General features: G+C 43.0%; 1 protein-coding gene across 1 annotated transcript in view; it reads right to left on the bottom strand.

The window, feature by feature from the left end:
* cdh13 (cadherin 13, H-cadherin (heart)) overlaps nucleotides 1-6,740 on the bottom strand; it is a 285,683-nt gene extending 278,943 nt beyond the window's left edge. The window contains exon 1 of the mRNA XM_058645471.1: nucleotides 6,523-6,740. Coding sequence (XP_058501454.1) covers nucleotides 6,523-6,567 — 45 coding nt within the window. The 5' untranslated portion in view covers nucleotides 6,568-6,740. The remainder of the gene's footprint in view (nucleotides 1-6,522) is intronic.
* Nucleotides 6,741-16,613: the final 9,873 nt, after the last annotated feature.

Raw genomic sequence — 16,613 nt, 5'->3', positions numbered from 1 at the left:
AAAAGTTGCGACTCCTGCCAAACATAGACTCGAGCTTGTGAGCACACGCCACTGTGCATGAGAGACGGAGAGAAAAAAAAATAAGAGAGAGAACGGGAGGACATCTCTGGATGTTTGCGAGTGTGGGGAGGAGACAGACGGAGTCGGTGAATAGCTCGTGAATATCTGTAATGCATTACAGAGGGTGTTGTCGGTGGTGTAGGAGGAGGCGGAGAGATGGAGAGAGTGAGAGATAGAGAGCAAAGAGGGTGTGAACCATTCCGCTCTTTCTCTCCGTCACACACACACACACATTTGAGATTTTGAATATTGTTATCAGAAGGGGATACAGGCGTTATCTCTACCTGGGTATCTTTACAGCTCTTTGTCCGTCTGCCACTCATTTTAACTGTGTGTGTGTTTGACCAAAAAATTCACAAGCACGCGGGGGACAAGCGGAGATGCAGTGCATTTAGCTGGAGAGACAGCATCGCATTGTACTGCGGTGTCCTTCACACATGGCTACTGAGGCCTTTTCTCTGTGTGTGTGTGTGTGTGTCGCCTGTGCTTTCTCAACCCATTAAAACTCATCACTACTCACAAATAAGCCATTAATCCACTCTCCTAGGACGCAGGGTTCTCGCTATCTTTATTTTTTTTTGCACTTGGCACATTTCACGATTACACCGCACAGTGTCCATTGGCGTTTTGCATAATTAGGCCACTTATATCAAATGCGGGCAGATTCTAATGGAGCGCTAAGGGGACATATTTACTTTAATTACTAGTCTCACTATCTCTATCTCTCATCCTCCTCTCATCCACTCCCTTCCCCGAGGAGAATGGCGGTGGAAGCGTCATGGGAGAGAAGATTGAAGAAGACTGTGTTTTCCCTCAAAGGTCACACCCTCCCACATTGGAGTTAAGGTAGCTTTTGACCTTATTGTCCATTACAGCGCAGCACTCCGCCGCTCAACCACAGTCACAAGGGAACGCAGGGATAAATAATAAAATAAAAAAACCCTGGTCCCAGTGTTTCAGACAATATAATTCAATTTTGGATGCATAGCATCACATGACCAACATACATTATGTCAAGGCACTTTACCTAATGCGGTCGAGACCATGTTATAGAAAGAAAAAAACATTCTCAATGACATTTAGAAGTGTGCCTCCCCCCAAGATCCATTCGTCCAAAACCCCCCACCAAAGTTCCTGCTCCAAGGGCCGATGGATTCGACGGTGTCGCCTCCACCCCCTGGTACAAACTCTCACTGGACTCACCTGCTGCCACACTTGGAACATCTAACCCCAGCACGGTGACCCGGCCGCTCGCCGTGCACCAACCACGTACCCAACTCTCAATTAAATCAGAGAGATTTCAGTGTGAAGGCCCTGGCAGTGATGCTCCTTTTCCTGTGTGTTACTGTGTGGAAGAGTCTGTGTATGCAGATTGCTGTGTGCCATCCCTCCTTCCCTATTGGTGCTCCTGCTTCCTGCCTCTCTCCCAACATCTGCATCCCTCGGTCGACCTGCCTTTCTACCACTGATTGGTTTGCCCCAGTTCCAGCTCACCTGCCCAATCCTCCTTTACCTCCTCATCAGTCACACCTGTATATATAGCAGCAGTTGAGACTCAATCAGTGGGCACTGTGATTTTATGTGAACGTCACTCTGTTTGCGGTTGTTGTGCGCCGCCGTATATTCTGTGTGTATTTAAACTGAGATTTAGACAAAGACTGTGATCTGTTTAGTTAGTTATTCATTGTCTAGCCAGGACAGACTTAGGGATGCTATTGTTTTGTATTTTAGTTTGGTTTCCTGCACCCTTTTATCCTGCTCCCTCAGTTCCTCCTGTTATGTGGCGTGTTAAATACAGATTTACCTCCTCATTAAAATAACATTTAATTTTTGAACTACCTTGTTACATCTGTTTTTTTTATGTTGCTTCCCCCTCCCTAACGTGCCAGGGTCGTAACACACACACACACAGGGGGGAACGCGACTTGTCAACTCGTGCCACTGACGTCGACGCAGCTTTCCTGTTAATGCACGTACGTGCTTCATTTACAGGAAGCTTTTAGCGTTAGGAATTATCTGTCAGTAATAGCTGACCCAAACAAAAGAGGTTCAGAGGTGCACTCCTGCACCACAGACTGTGGTTAATAACACAGATAAGTAAAAATTAATGAGAGAGTGGAACCACAAAGCCCCACTACTGGAAACCTCTCTGCCAGATAATAGTTAGAAGCAGAATAACAACAGGTTTTGAAGTATGGATTGTATTGGCTACTTTCAATTCAGCAGTGTTTGTGGCGACAGAAGTTACAGACAGGAGCTTTAAGTAGGACCGCTCACTCCTGACATTGAAATGGCCTCCAAATCTGGTGTCTCAGCCCTTTTCTTTAAATAGAGAATGATAGCACGAACAAAATGATGTGATTTCAGGAGTCTGTCTGTACAGTGTCTGCTGTCAGCAGGTGTGTGTGTGTGTGTGTTTGTTAGTGACAGAGTGAGAAAAATAGAGACAAGAGGACCTTGAGTGATGAGTCATGTGATGGTTGGTGTTAATGTTGTGACGGTAGCTGGAAGTAAATTAACATATGAGCCCTGATTGGCATACAAATAAAACCCCTGAAACTTCCACAGATCAGATGATGAGGAGATGGACTCTAATCCATCATGAGGACAGATTGTTTTCATGTAGCTCACGAATGTGGTCACATGTGCTGATTGAGAGTGTTCACACCTCGTGCTTACAGCGCAATCTGATTGTGATCAGATTCACATCGAGGACGGATGTTAATACCAGGTCTGAACAGGGTCAGAGAAGAGCGAGAAAGAGAAGATGGAGAACCAGAAGAAAGGAAAAAAAAAGAGACATCCTGCTGTTCTTCATGAGTGTCATACTCTTTAGTAGCATGTCATACAGTGCCGCAACAATGTTCATTTCAAAAAAAGTAACTGGAATAGCACTCAGTGGCAAAAGGATGGAAGGTCTGAAAGAACTCTTGAGAGATAAAAATCTTCTTCAGAGAAGCAAGGGGTTAGCCAGGGTCTGCTTTGAGAGGATGATTCATTGTAACTCGTGTCGAACATGACGTGGCTCTATCTGGACTGTTCAAAGAAGGAGACATTAGGAAAACACAGGGGGCCACACGGAGTGAGCATCCCTCTTTGTCGTCTACAAAGAAGCATACCACTCGATGTAGCATAAGAGTATATGGCATATACGAGGGTGGAGTAATAATCCCTGTATGTGTCCATATGTGGCTCATAATAGACAAGAATTGGCCAGCATCATTTACTGAAAGCACAGGGGACCATATTTGGATGAGACGGTGGGGGGAGCTGGGGGAGAAGTGAGGGATGAATTTTAGTGCATGACATCCCCTGTCAATCAAACCACAGCCATATCCTCGAGCATATATCGTCACATTTAACTCTGAATGGAAACATAATATGAAACTGGGCGTCTTACTGTGTTAAAGAAGGCCTGAAACGAGCTAGTGAGACCAGAACAAAAAGTTTACCGACGTCATCAATCAGCGAGTAGCAGGATCATTTTCTAATACACTTACACACAAACATTTACTTTTGCAACCAGGGGTGTTGCCCCCTGATGGTCATTCAGGAGAAGAAAGGTTCCAGGCTTTGCTCTCCAGACCAGGAGAGTCCATAAATTATGTTCAGTCTATGTGCTGAACACGGCTAAGCTTGCTTGAGTACTGTATGAGTGAGTGTATCTCATATGCTGCACTCTTGCATAATAAATATGGCGCTGACACACGAGGAAAGACCGTGTCCTCTCTCTTTTGATAATCAATGAGCAGCCTTTTGGACTCACTAAGTGTGAGCCACAATGGACATGGGAAGGGAGTCAGAGTGAAGGATAAAAGGATAAAGTGTGGCTGTCTGTGTCAGGCATCACTGGGTGTGTATAAGTGTTACAGCGAAGGTCAGCCTTGTGTGTGAGTAAGCGGACACCATGGCAACTCTGTCTTCGGCGCGCCACACTTTAAAACATTTTTTCCCCGCTGACCGTGACCTCCCTCCTCGCTCTATCTGTCTCTCTCTGTGCCTGCAGTGGCTTAAACAGGAACTTCCACAGTCGGCTGGTCACAGCACCCATAAACGTCCGTGACAGCAGATCTACAGCAGACACACCCAGGTGCCAGCCCAGAATGCAAACTGTGAGTGTAACCGTCGTCATCTGCTGGCAAGACGGTAGCGAGTGTGAAGCGGGAGAGAGTGGTGCTGAGCGTTTTCAGGAAATAAATGGGGGATTTAAGTGGGTAAATCACCTTAATTAAGGTAAAAGACGAGTTTTCGCGGAGTGGGAGAGATGTGAAACAGAACGAGAGCGGAGGAGGCAGGAGGGCGAAGAAAAAGCAAATATACGAGAAAGACAAAGAAGGGGGGAGGCAAATGGGAGGAAGTGAAGTGAGAAAGGGAGGGAAAAAAGGAAAAAAAAATCCTTGCACCTGCAGCTCCCAGCTGTTCTGTTTTCTGAATAGTTGCTCCACCCGCAGAGACTGCTCAGCATTGCATTTGAAAAACAGCTATTTATCGACAAGGAAGGGGCTGCTACAGGTGTGTATGCCAATATGTGAGAGCAGGTGATATACAGTACGTAGGTGGTGGGTGCTGGGAGGAAGATAGGTGTGCATGGCACCCTCTTATCATTGAAAGAAACCTGGCTCCCAACGTCTATATATCCATAAATTAATGCACCTCATTCCATCCCTCATTCTACACTGTCATATAATGAGATTGGATTTTTCTCCGATTCCTGAATTCTAACGTTTTTCTGACAAATTAATCTTTTTTTTATGTGCGTGATTCACCTTCATGATTCATTAGCATCAAATGATTTAGAGCTCCCACTTCTGGTGGGAGAGCCAGACGATAGAGCTTCCCCTCCAATAGCTGATGGCTGAGCCAGTAAATCAGCCAAACACAAGCACAGGCCAAAGGACAACCAGTGACCTGCTGGACACTGGCTCTGTGAGCTTTCAGGAAATATATGTGCAGAGATGATTCAAAAATAAACATTTTGGAGAAGAAAGGTTCCTCACAAATGAGCTAATACACAAATATGTGTGAGAAGGCAGGTTTCAATCAATGAAAAAGGGGAGTTAAGTCATTTCTTTGCAGGCACGATTAGCGCCATTGTTCCAGATCAGAAAATTGAACTACGATGTGGAAATGAACCAATGGCTTATCCAATTAAAAGATGAATAATATAATAGCAGAAAATGTGCCCTATAAGCCTACATGGGTCATACAAGAAAAACCAAATGAGCTGTGATGTCTGCTGCCAGAGGGGAGAGAGGATGAGAGAAGAGAGTGAAGCAGCACAGTTTCCCAAATGAGTTGTTTGCCTGCCATGCTCCGGGGCTCTCCCATTGTTGCTGTGTTTAGAAATAACCTCAACGTGGGTATATTAAAATTAGCTGCTGCTTAAATCTATATAGTGCTCCACCAGAAACCAGAATTTTGTTTTTAGTCTGCAAGAACAGCTCCGAGGTTAAGGCAGCTGGAAGAGAGCACCCTCACAGCTGGATTCGCCCTTGCACAAGGGCACGTCGGCAGGGAAATGGTCACTGGATTGATACAGCCATACTAAGTGGAGCCTGGAGACTCAAACTGATCATCCCTCTCCATTTAAATGATCATTTAAGGAGCCGACAGGCATAAACAGCTCCTCCAAGTTTCCTCTGTTCCTCTCCACAGATTAAAGTTAACTCAAGCAGGCGAGTGGCTCTGTCACAGTGGGAATTAAGGCTTTATTAAATATCCCGGGAGAGCCCGTGTCTACCGAGAGAGTCAAATATCCTGAGAGACGACACGAAGAACGACGGCGGCCAACTTAGTTCCCTGCCTCTTTTTCTTTCTCTCTCTCCACCAACACCACCAACACCACCTTTCTCTCTTTCCTCCTCCAACCGCCTGTGTGCTTCACGCGCGCGCGCGCACGCACGCACGCACGCACAGACACAAGCCAAAAGAAACGCTCAAGTTGGTGGCTGAGCGGAATATAGATGCGACTGGAGACAAGAGCCACAGCAGAGATTTGCACATGTCTAACATCCACCCTGCGCTCCCACTCTCTCGCTCTCTCTCTCTCTCTCTCTCTCTCTCTGATCCATCATATTTATCACTCCCTCCTCTTTCTCACCCTCTGTCACTCTCTACAGTCTCGGCAAACAAAAAAAAGAAAACTGTGAAAGGCATTCCCTAAAGTGACAGAGCACTGCAGACTCTCGGACACCAAAAAAAAAACCCTCGGTGCCACGCACGACATACGGCCAGTGCGCGCAAAAAGGGGGCACGAAACGAAACCGGGGCTAGAACTTGTGTTCTGGCTGCGTGAAGTGCTGAAAAGACGCAGACGCGGTGAGGAGGAGGAGGAGAGAGAAGAAAACTTGGCAACCCTGAAAGACAAGTGCGAAAAGAGAGTGGGGTCGCACTCAATTCCAGTTCTCTTTCGTGCGCGCACGTACGCACACACACACACACACACACACTCTCAGGTCTTACCTGGTGGACGAGGAAAGCCAAGAGGATGCGGACTCCAATCTCCATGGTCGGCTTTTAATTTCTCTCAGAGTGAAAGCGCTAACAGACTGAAGACAGGGTGGTAGAGGCTCAGGCTGGGTCAGCTCTGCTCATAATTCCACTGTCCAAGCGCCGGAGTGAGAGTGAGAGAGAGAGAGAGAGAGAGGGGGGGAGTGTGTGTGTGTGTGTGAGAGAGAGAGAGAGAGGGGGGGAGTGAGTGTGTGTGTGTGTGAGAGAGAGAGAGAGAGAGAGAGAGGGAGGAACGCCTTTCCTTTGCGCCGTGAGCCGCTCGAGCTGCCAACTTCCACCAAATACAACTGCAGTGTGATGATCAGCAGAGCAGTGGATAGTGAGAACGGAGACCACGACCAATAGATTTATGAGGAGGACGGAGGAGGGAGGTGGGTGAGAGAGAGAAAGGAAGAGAGTGATGGTGGGATGAGGAGGGGTTGCGTCCGAGTGGAGGGTAAATATACTTGATTTTGCAGACTCAGTTGTCAGAGTTGTGTCTGACAGGTTACTGCCTGATACTGTCTTTATTCCTCTTATGAACTCGTCCTCTTCCTCACATCCCCCTCTATGACTCACTCCATTAGCCGAGAAGAAGGGTACAAAAAAACGTTATTATTATTCAATTTAAAATTGATATCAGAATATTTTTTATTAGTGCTGCTGCTAGTGTGAATTACTCATTAAATAATATCACTGCTGTCTTCATAACATTGGCTAACAGTATTTAAAAGGGCTATATGACATAAATTGAATATATTAAGTGATAAAATGATCATGAGATGTCATTATGGATTAAGTTAAGACGATAAATCTAGACACTGGCTTTCACCGATATCAACGGTGGAGCCACGATATTCATAATATAAATCTGTTTATGTTCTGGTGTCTCCCACCCTGCATTTCTTAAGTGTCCTACAGTAGGTTGTGATTTGGCGCGGTTCAAATAAATAATTTGGATTTGATTTCAGGATTGTGTTTTGGATAGAAATTGCACAATGACTTTGAGAATTCTGGCTTTAAAGCACAACTATGCAGGACTTTTTACCCCATTTTTTTTCTGAGTCACTGTGATGGTTGAATGGCTTGAGATTGTGGGGAGATTGTGGGATGTCTCCACTGCCCCTACTGTCTGTTAGCAAAAATAAAACCGCTTTGCAAGATCAGGGCCGCCGATCAGGAGTCTTCAGAATCAGTAAAGTCTTGCAGGAAACACAAACTGACTTACGGAACTACACACACACACACACACCACCCTAACCTGCTGGAAGATGAGGAAGTGAGGAAGATGAAATGGCTGTCTGACCCTGTCGACTGGCATGGAAGCTCCAGGGCAAATTCACATGGTCAAGAGAAAGGACAGTGAGGATAAAGCGTGGACAATGGATGGATGGATGTTTACGGTGGTTCTTTAGGGGGAGCTCAGTAAAGAAAAATCGACCTTACTTGTTCCACTTTAAAGAGATAGCTCCAGTTTTTGGGAACTTTGGTAAATGAGGTATCAACACTGTTTAGAAATTAGATTGTAGCTTGTCAGTGAAAGACATACCTAATAAAATCTCTGTCTGCTTATATCTGATAACTTACAAACTAATATTTTCTCACATTTAGACAACGATTTTTCAGCTGAAGACTGAAGTAGTAGAAGTAAACTGCTCACTCTAAAGTACTGAGAGAAAATCAAAGATTTTACATCACAACACAGGAGTTGTTGTTGATCGATGGCTGCCTCCACCAGCAAGCTTAAAAAAATATTATCTTGTGAGTTTGATGTTTGAAAATCCAGCAGTGCACCAGCAGCCCCTGTGTCCTCACAAGGTAAAAAAGCCTCTATGGACTGTGGTGCCAGAGAATAAGCGATTTACAGCCGAAAAAGGCTGAGAAATTACAGATCATATACTGTATTATATCATCAAACATATCACAGGCTAAAACATGTATATGTCCAGCCAAGTTAACAATGACAGCGATGGTTCAGACACCAGGAAGGTCGATGGAAGCGGCGGTACGTGTAAAATCAGCGTTGATTTTGTGTCAATACCTCACAATACACCCACACTTTAGAAGACATTGTATCTATTATGAAAGCATCTCAGTGAATTGCTCCTAAATACAGATTTGTTCATTGTGTCTTCAGCAGCAGTGTGCACACCTCTGCTCAGGATCATCAGAGACTGTTTGTCATGCGGTGTCATCGCCAACTGATTGACTGACATCGCTATCGCCGCATGAAAATCAGCAGTTACTCTTAAAGGGACAGCCGTGCAATTTATAGCTGTGCTGCCCTGCACACAGTAACATGTCTTCATGTGTGAAGAGTGGGAAGTAGATGGCTGAGAATTTAAAATGTGGGTCACCACAGAAGAGAAGACTTTATTTTACCAATATTTGCTCCTTAAATTTTTGAATATTCATTTCAATTGTTTATGTTTTTATTCAGGTTTTTTTTAACTGCTCAAATGGAAAATGTGCATTTAAATCAAGCAGATGGAAGCCTACCTAATGATTTGAAAAGAAATACGCATCGAAACGTTTACTCTTTTTATTGATCAAACTCCAAAAACACTTGTACTGCCTTTCTGCATGGAGTTTGCATGTTTTCCCCGTGTGTGCGTGGGTTTTCTCCGGGTTCTCCGGTTTCCTCCCTCGGTCCAAAAACATTAAATATGGGGATTAGGTAAATTGGACACTCGCCCTATCAGCTGAGATTGGCACGATGGATGTTCTTGTACTGTATTTGTTTTGTAGACACAATTGTATTCTGGTTACTATTTGAAAATATGTAGCATAGCCCTTTAAATATAAGTAGAATGATGTTATTGTTGCATCTATTCAAATGAAAGTATACATCTCTGACCATTTGTAAAGATACCAATTTAATTTGGAACACATGACGTGCCTGCATAGAGGAAGGTTTGGTTGGTCCTGGTCTTCACATGGCTTCAAAAGAACTAAACTAAACTAAACTATCACCATCCTTTTCTTCAAGTTAGAAGATGACCATAGTGAGCGAAGTGTCCTTCAGCAAAACCCTCAATATCAACAGTAATGCTGTTGACCTCTGAGTTTCCGGGTTGGAAATAATCAATTGACGACCACATAATTATTAAAATAGAGGACGGCTCATTTGAATTCTACCCCGTGGCTGATTAAAGGCCTGATAGCAATGTATCAGTGTTTGGATTGCTTTTAGTCATTTAATAGGTTAATTAAATTATACAAGGCCTACCATCACTATATTTGGACTTTTAGTACTTTACGAGGATCTTGTGTAATGACACATGCAAGTAAAACACATTTGCTTACAGAAGCTTTAAAAGATTAAAAAAAAAAAAAAAAGTTATTAAAAGACTTTTGTGGGATACAATTTCTGAATTTTTACAGAATGATTGTCATTATTTCTGGCAGACTTCCAATTACAGTGAAGACAAGACATGTGTTGTGAGAAGCTTTTGACATCAGTCACAGTCATTACCCTGTACTCCTCGCTGCCTGAGCACCAAACATTCTCTCATTCTCAGCCCAAAGGTCAGGTGTCTATAAAAGTAGCACATCAGTCTTTCTTAGGAGGCAAAGATGTCAATGAGCACATTATAATCACCCCAACACACACACACAAAGCACCAGAGAGTGATACAGATGGATGAGTCTGCCATAAAGTAAATAAACACGTAAAATGAGCATGTATGTGAAGATTTGGAAAGGGAAAAAGGCTAAATTCAAGAGCTCCTTCACACCTTTCTCCCCCCCGATTCCTTTTTCTCACACATAAGCCATAAACACATCTATAGAGGGCAGCGAGAGATTTCCTCACATATCCATCCTAACTCGGTGAAAGGAAAAAGGTTAAGCCTCATACAAAATCAGGTGGAGGGGGTTGGGGTGGTCCCTGCATATCTCTAAACACAGGAAAAGCAGTCAGGTTCACCCCTCTCTTTCTCAATAGATGTGAAAAATGAGAGAAGGAATTGTTGTGACGCTTGAGGAATTGCTTTTCCTGGACAATTTTTCTGCCATATTCATTTATCAGGAAAGTAAAGGCACCGGGCAGACGTCATCAGCGGAAGGCTGGATCAGAGCACACAGCTTCAGCGGGTGGAGGAACCAGTGACTCTCTCTGTCTGGAGAGGTAGCCGAGTGGAAACATCAGCGATAATGATGATGAATCAGAAACAGTGCCGAAATGACAAATTATGCCACATATTCCTAAAAATACGGGAGAAATAATGTGTGTATGCCTTGCATGAGAGTAACAAACACACTGATTGGCAGGACCGAGACACAAGAGCCAATCCAATCTGTTTCCCCTTTAGAAACAACGTCCTATAGCTCCAGAACACTCATGCATCATGTTAGAGTGAAGCAGCGGGAGCAAAGTGAGAAAATGAACAGTAAAAACTAAGTCATAATTTCTCTGTGAAAACTCTATCACCAAGAAAATAGCATAGTAAAAGCAAGACATACACTGTGGGGATCAGTATAAGCTGCATGGTGCTGTTGTTCCACTGCGATTGTACTGTTTTAACATCAAAATGACAAGTCAAAACCAAAAAAAACTATATTTTAAGGTTATATACTGCTTCTGAGTGTGTCTATTGTATGTCCAAATCCAGTAGTATAGCAAAAGTGAAGCATGTTGACAGATAATGTTGATTTACAATTGCAATGATGTGTGTAGGAAATGAAACAAGATGTTATATAGATTTCTGAACAACACTGCTTCTTATCAGTCTGAGTTTTCATTTCCCCTTATTTCATGCCGCGGAACACGTCGCCTTGGACTCCAAAGCGGTTTTACTAAATGAATTGACAGATCTTCAGTTATTTTTTGATAGTGAAACAAATGCAAACCGTTTAACGTATAATGTCACTCTGTAGTTTTCAAAGCCTCGCAAACATGAGGGTTCTCCGCCTTCTTAAAAATGATAATACCAACGACTACTTTGGAGCAACAGGACATTATAGAATGTATATTAACTTTAACGTGTAAAATCAGCACACTCTTCCTTAAAATATAATTTGTAGTTGTGTCGCTTTTTTTTTACTCTTAGAAATGTACATTCTAATACGTCGAAAAATGATAAAAATGCTGTATACGACCAGCGTTCATTGACAATTAGTAATCAGTCATTGCAGGTGCAGTGCAGCAAAACACTGATAATATTGTTCCAATTGCCGTTTGTGGCTCGCACAATTAACTGTCCACAAAATTGTATGTAAACGTCCCTTTTCCTCTCCAAACACAACACGGTACGAACCCTCGATGATGCTGAACCTTGAACCTCGCCACAACATCGCCATGTATACATGTTTCCAATTATTCCGATCCATTAGTCTAATCATCCGTAACAACAACATGAACACACAGGGACCATGTGGAAGCAATTAGCGCCATTTATCAGATTTAAGCCTCAAAACCTGCTCTCTCCTTCCCTCCCTCTCTCTCTCTCCCTCTCTCTCTGTCTAGTCCAGCATCTGAATTAGGACCAGATTTGTCATTTGTGGATCAGCGTAATTTGCCTGTCATACAATATACTGTAGGTTGTTGTGTTTTTACCTCAGTCAGAAACATTGCCACTAGATGGTGTCGAAGTGTCCACACCAGAGAAACTAACACTCTATCTCAACAAACATATTCAGGTTCCCACCTTAATATTTCATGTACATGTGCCAAACTAAACGCTTAAAAACTCCTGCTTTTACTAAGCGTAACCAGTGTTTATTACCCACTACACCACAAGTGGTTCTTTCTATCGTGGAAGTCACAGTCAAGCACCCTGGGCTTACACTCATCTTTGTCTCTGGATGCCTGCACCGGGTTCCCGGTGATCCCTGTGGATCAAACTGCAGATATGGGACGGGTTCTTGTGTAACTCCCCACATAAATGATCTCTATTTCTCTCCCTCTTCACCACAGCTGTGACCAACAAAGGTCGGACTCGTCGTTTTCCTAAGAGACAGAGAGCTGGGTCACGCGAGCTGTCATCACTTTACACACAAATAGTGTGCTTGTTTTTCACAGTTCCTGCAAAATCTTTTCCAGGATACAGTAAGGTTTTCTGAGGGTCTCTCCAGAGACAAAGCTAAGAAAAAAAGACACCCATTCACTGTATTCTCAACTAGAGGTTAAGGTATATGCTGAGTATTTGGGTTTTTATGAACAGTATGTGATAAAGTGATAAAGACTGTGGTACTGATACCATAGACCAGTACTTCTGAAATAGTGGGGGGTGCGAGAGGCGGGGCAGGACAACTCATACAGTGGTTTATACAGATAAATAAATAAAAATGATCATTTTCTCAATAGTATTTAAATTCAGGGGGCGTGTGAAAACATTTCTGTCCTGGGGGGGGCATGATAGAAAATAATAGAGAACCACTGCCATAGACAGTCTGCAGTTGAACAAAGTACATCTCTCTGAGTGTATAAAAGAAGACAGTCATTCCAAACTTTAATCCAGGGCCCAGTGATGCTGAAGAAAAAGTCTACACAACACAAGCGCTAACATGACGGGTAAAGATGACACACGGGAGATAGAAGACCAATAACCGTGACTCAAACTGAGGTATGTGCAGAACCATAACTTGTGTAAACCATTACACCCCGACACCAAATACATAAAACAGGCACATCTGTCTTTGGCATAGCTCCCATTTTGAAACCCTGTGTTCAGGAGAAAGTCAATGTCAGTAACTGATATTCAACTTTGTTTTAAAGGGGACATATTATGCACATATCAAGGTTTATATCAAGGGTCACTACTTGAAAATGTTTATATGTTCAAATGATCTGAAAATGCTTTCGTTGATGAAAACTGCTCTGTTTTCATCCTCTGGGTAGTTTGTATTTTTGCTCTGATTGGCCAGAACCAGAGATGTAGCTGGACCCGCACAGCCTCTGACCTACAGCTGACAGCATCCATGTAAACAACTGGCCGATACACACCGATAAATGACATCAACAGAACAGAACAGGAAAGATATTAACAGCAGGATCATTTTACCTCCTCTTCCCGTGCCTGTGGCCCCAGTACCGGGGGCAGCCACAGGCGTGTATCAAATATTGACATGCTGCATACTCACAGAAAGCTCAGAAACTCGGCTAAAAGCTCATAAATAACCATTCCTAAGTTCACCAAACACAGACTAAACGCCAAGTAATCTAACCAACACGAGCTGAAAACACCATAACAGCATAAACATGTAAAAGCGGCACCGGAAAAAAACACGTGTGCTCGATAGTAGAGACTTCACAGATTCCAACGGTACCATTTATATCACTCTACGACCAAAACTCACAGATCCAGCCGCAAAATAAGAGCAAAACAACAACTCGCTTTCAAGAAATACAACCAGAAATGTTGTCTTACCTTTGTTGTTGAGCAAAACAAGATGTTTTCACTGCAACAAAACCACTTCTAACAGAGAACTAGACTTCCCAGCATGCTTTGGGGCCTCTTCCTGGTCTGATTGGTCATTCCAGGCGGCCATTAGCTTGTTTTGATTGGAGAAGTGCGAATGTCCGTCAAACTACGTCATACGCAGCCTGATTCTATTGGTTTAGAGGATTCAAACGAGCTGCCAGTCACACAGATTGGCCAATCAGGCTCCGTGTTGAGAAAAATCTCAAATATATGGATTTTTTAATATTTTTTTATTTTTTTAATTCAAAACAAGTGTTTATTAGACCAATAGTGACATGTAAGTCAAATTAAATAAGTTTAATAATTTATATTATTTTAAATGGCATAGATAGGGTGATTGATAGAGTCGCCTATAGGCATCTCTTTACTAAAACCTCTGTAATTTTACTCTGCTTCACTTCAGCATCATCAGACTTTGCACAGCTAATGTCCACATGCTGTTACATGACTTCCATGACTTACAAGACTTTTAAGCTCCTAATGCACATTTTTAAAGGTGATATTTATTTTAAAATACAATATTTCTTTGGGCAAGGGAAAAAATCATATTTTATTGTGGGTCCCATCTGCATTTACTCTGGCACAGTGGTATCTACAGTGAGACTTACACTTCTGGTGGAATCTCACAAGTGTTATCTTTATTTTGATACCAAGATAATTCACATAAAGCTTGTAATTGCAAAGATACACTCTATTAAGTGTGAGCGGGCAGATCAGCTACTGTTGCCGGGTGGCAGTGGTGGTGGCAGCAGCAGCAGCAGCTACTACCAGTCCCAGTCTTCAACAGCTAACGCCAGATCCCAACAGCAGCAACACATTATACATATTATACCACTAACACCTACAGGCAATTTAGAGTGACCAATTAAGGCCCTGGTATACTACCTGGCATATCGCGGACCCTGGTATACTCGTGCGTCAGGGTCCTGTAGTATCTGACTTCACCTCTGCATGGGGTACAAGTCTGGATGCTAGGGGAGTCGGGGTGTCAGCCGGTTCGAGGGTCGCCAGGTCAAGGCTCGGATGATTATCCTAGGTGACTACTTCTTCTTCTGTTGTCTGCAACATGGCGTGGGTGCGTGTGGTCCAAAAAATACATTTAATTACTGGCTCCTCAACTTTGTTGTTGTTTGGCAGTGATGAAAGAGAGACCTTGCCCTCACATTTATTAACATGGCGCCATAATAATACTCTTCTGAGCCATGCCATTGATCCATGGCGGTGTCTGAGAGAGAGAGAGAGAAAATGAGTGCATTCACACTGAAAATTACATGTGCAGTGTAAAATGTATTACCTACTTTTCCCCCAACTGCACAGGCTATAACACATATTCAGTGTATAAAGAAAGTACACATACGTCCTCTATCATTATCTCATTACCTGTCAAATGTCTTATTCCAAATGAATTTCCCAAAGTGCTAACTAATGATTAATGAGCGTGAGTGAAATCAGTCAAAATCTGACAGTTACTTATGACACATACTATATTTGAATCATTCATTTATTTGAACATTCTTGTACTGACAGCTCTGTTTGATCAGGCCTGTACCATCAATACAAAGTGACACTTGTAATATCATTTTTTTTTTTTTAAATCTTGTTTTTTTAAGACCTCTCGTCCAGCAGGCATGGTCTCCGTCCAGAGTGTGTAGAAAATCACATGATCAAAGTAACAGCAACACTGCGGCGAATGGCTGCAACTCAATTAGCCGTCTTACTTCTGAGGCAGAGACTTTAGTTACAGCAGACAGGAAGCACACAGTGAAGCTCCTTCCTGCTGTCAGGATGTGAGCAGCTCCGAGCTTGTCAGCCAGCTGGTGCAGTTGTTATTGCCGCCAATGCTCCCTTTTACTGCAACACATCCATGGCTGTGGGAGAAAAAAAAACACGAGACAATGTTTCGTTTTAGTTCATTTTCAGGCTTAAAAACATGTCATTTAGCAGTAAAATGAAACGAGAGTCGAGTTCGGTTTCCAGAGAATAACCTTTTCTGTAGTAGTTCGGCTTCATTGGTTGAATGGCATCAGGTCTATTGATTGCACAGAAAAGACTATTGGACCATGTTTATTAAAAAAAAGAAGAAAAAAAAAAACAAGAGCAGTTGATTTTTTCTTTCTTGCTTTCTTTTTTTCCAGTGGATGTTGTAGACACCGGAAATATGATCCTTCAGGGAGAGACAATGGCAGCATGATAACTGCTCCAGTCTGATGTGAAACTCTGCAAAAGGCTGGCACACTAAACAATGACAAGCACTGCAGCGGCAGTGTCGGAGTGATGTATGGAGACTTTGTATCTGACGCGGATCATTAGGAGCAACTTATAGACTATACCACAAATCTAATACGCAATTGTTGCCACATTTCCTTCTCCTCTCCGTCTCTTTGCTTTGTCTGCTATCGCTGAGCGTCGTGTCGTCTTTCCATTTTTGTCTGTGCCAACACAGGGTCAGTCGATATTTATATGCAAATGTCCAACTTCTGCTAGAATAATCTTGCAATGAAAATAAAAATGTACCTCTCACACAAACCCAATTTGAAAAGAGAGTAGTTTGACTTTCATTATAAGTTTATCAGATCTTCAGTCATTTTTTCCTTCAATCCTGTGAAATCTGCCGCGTGACGGACAGGACCAGGACCAGGA

Source organism: Solea solea, chromosome 12 (genome assembly GCF_958295425.1).
Source record: "Solea solea chromosome 12, fSolSol10.1, whole genome shotgun sequence".
Classification (NCBI taxonomy): Eukaryota; Metazoa; Chordata; class Actinopteri; order Pleuronectiformes; family Soleidae; genus Solea; species Solea solea.
Note: the sequence above shows the minus strand (reverse complement) of the source record. Positions and strands in the feature narration are given on the sequence as shown.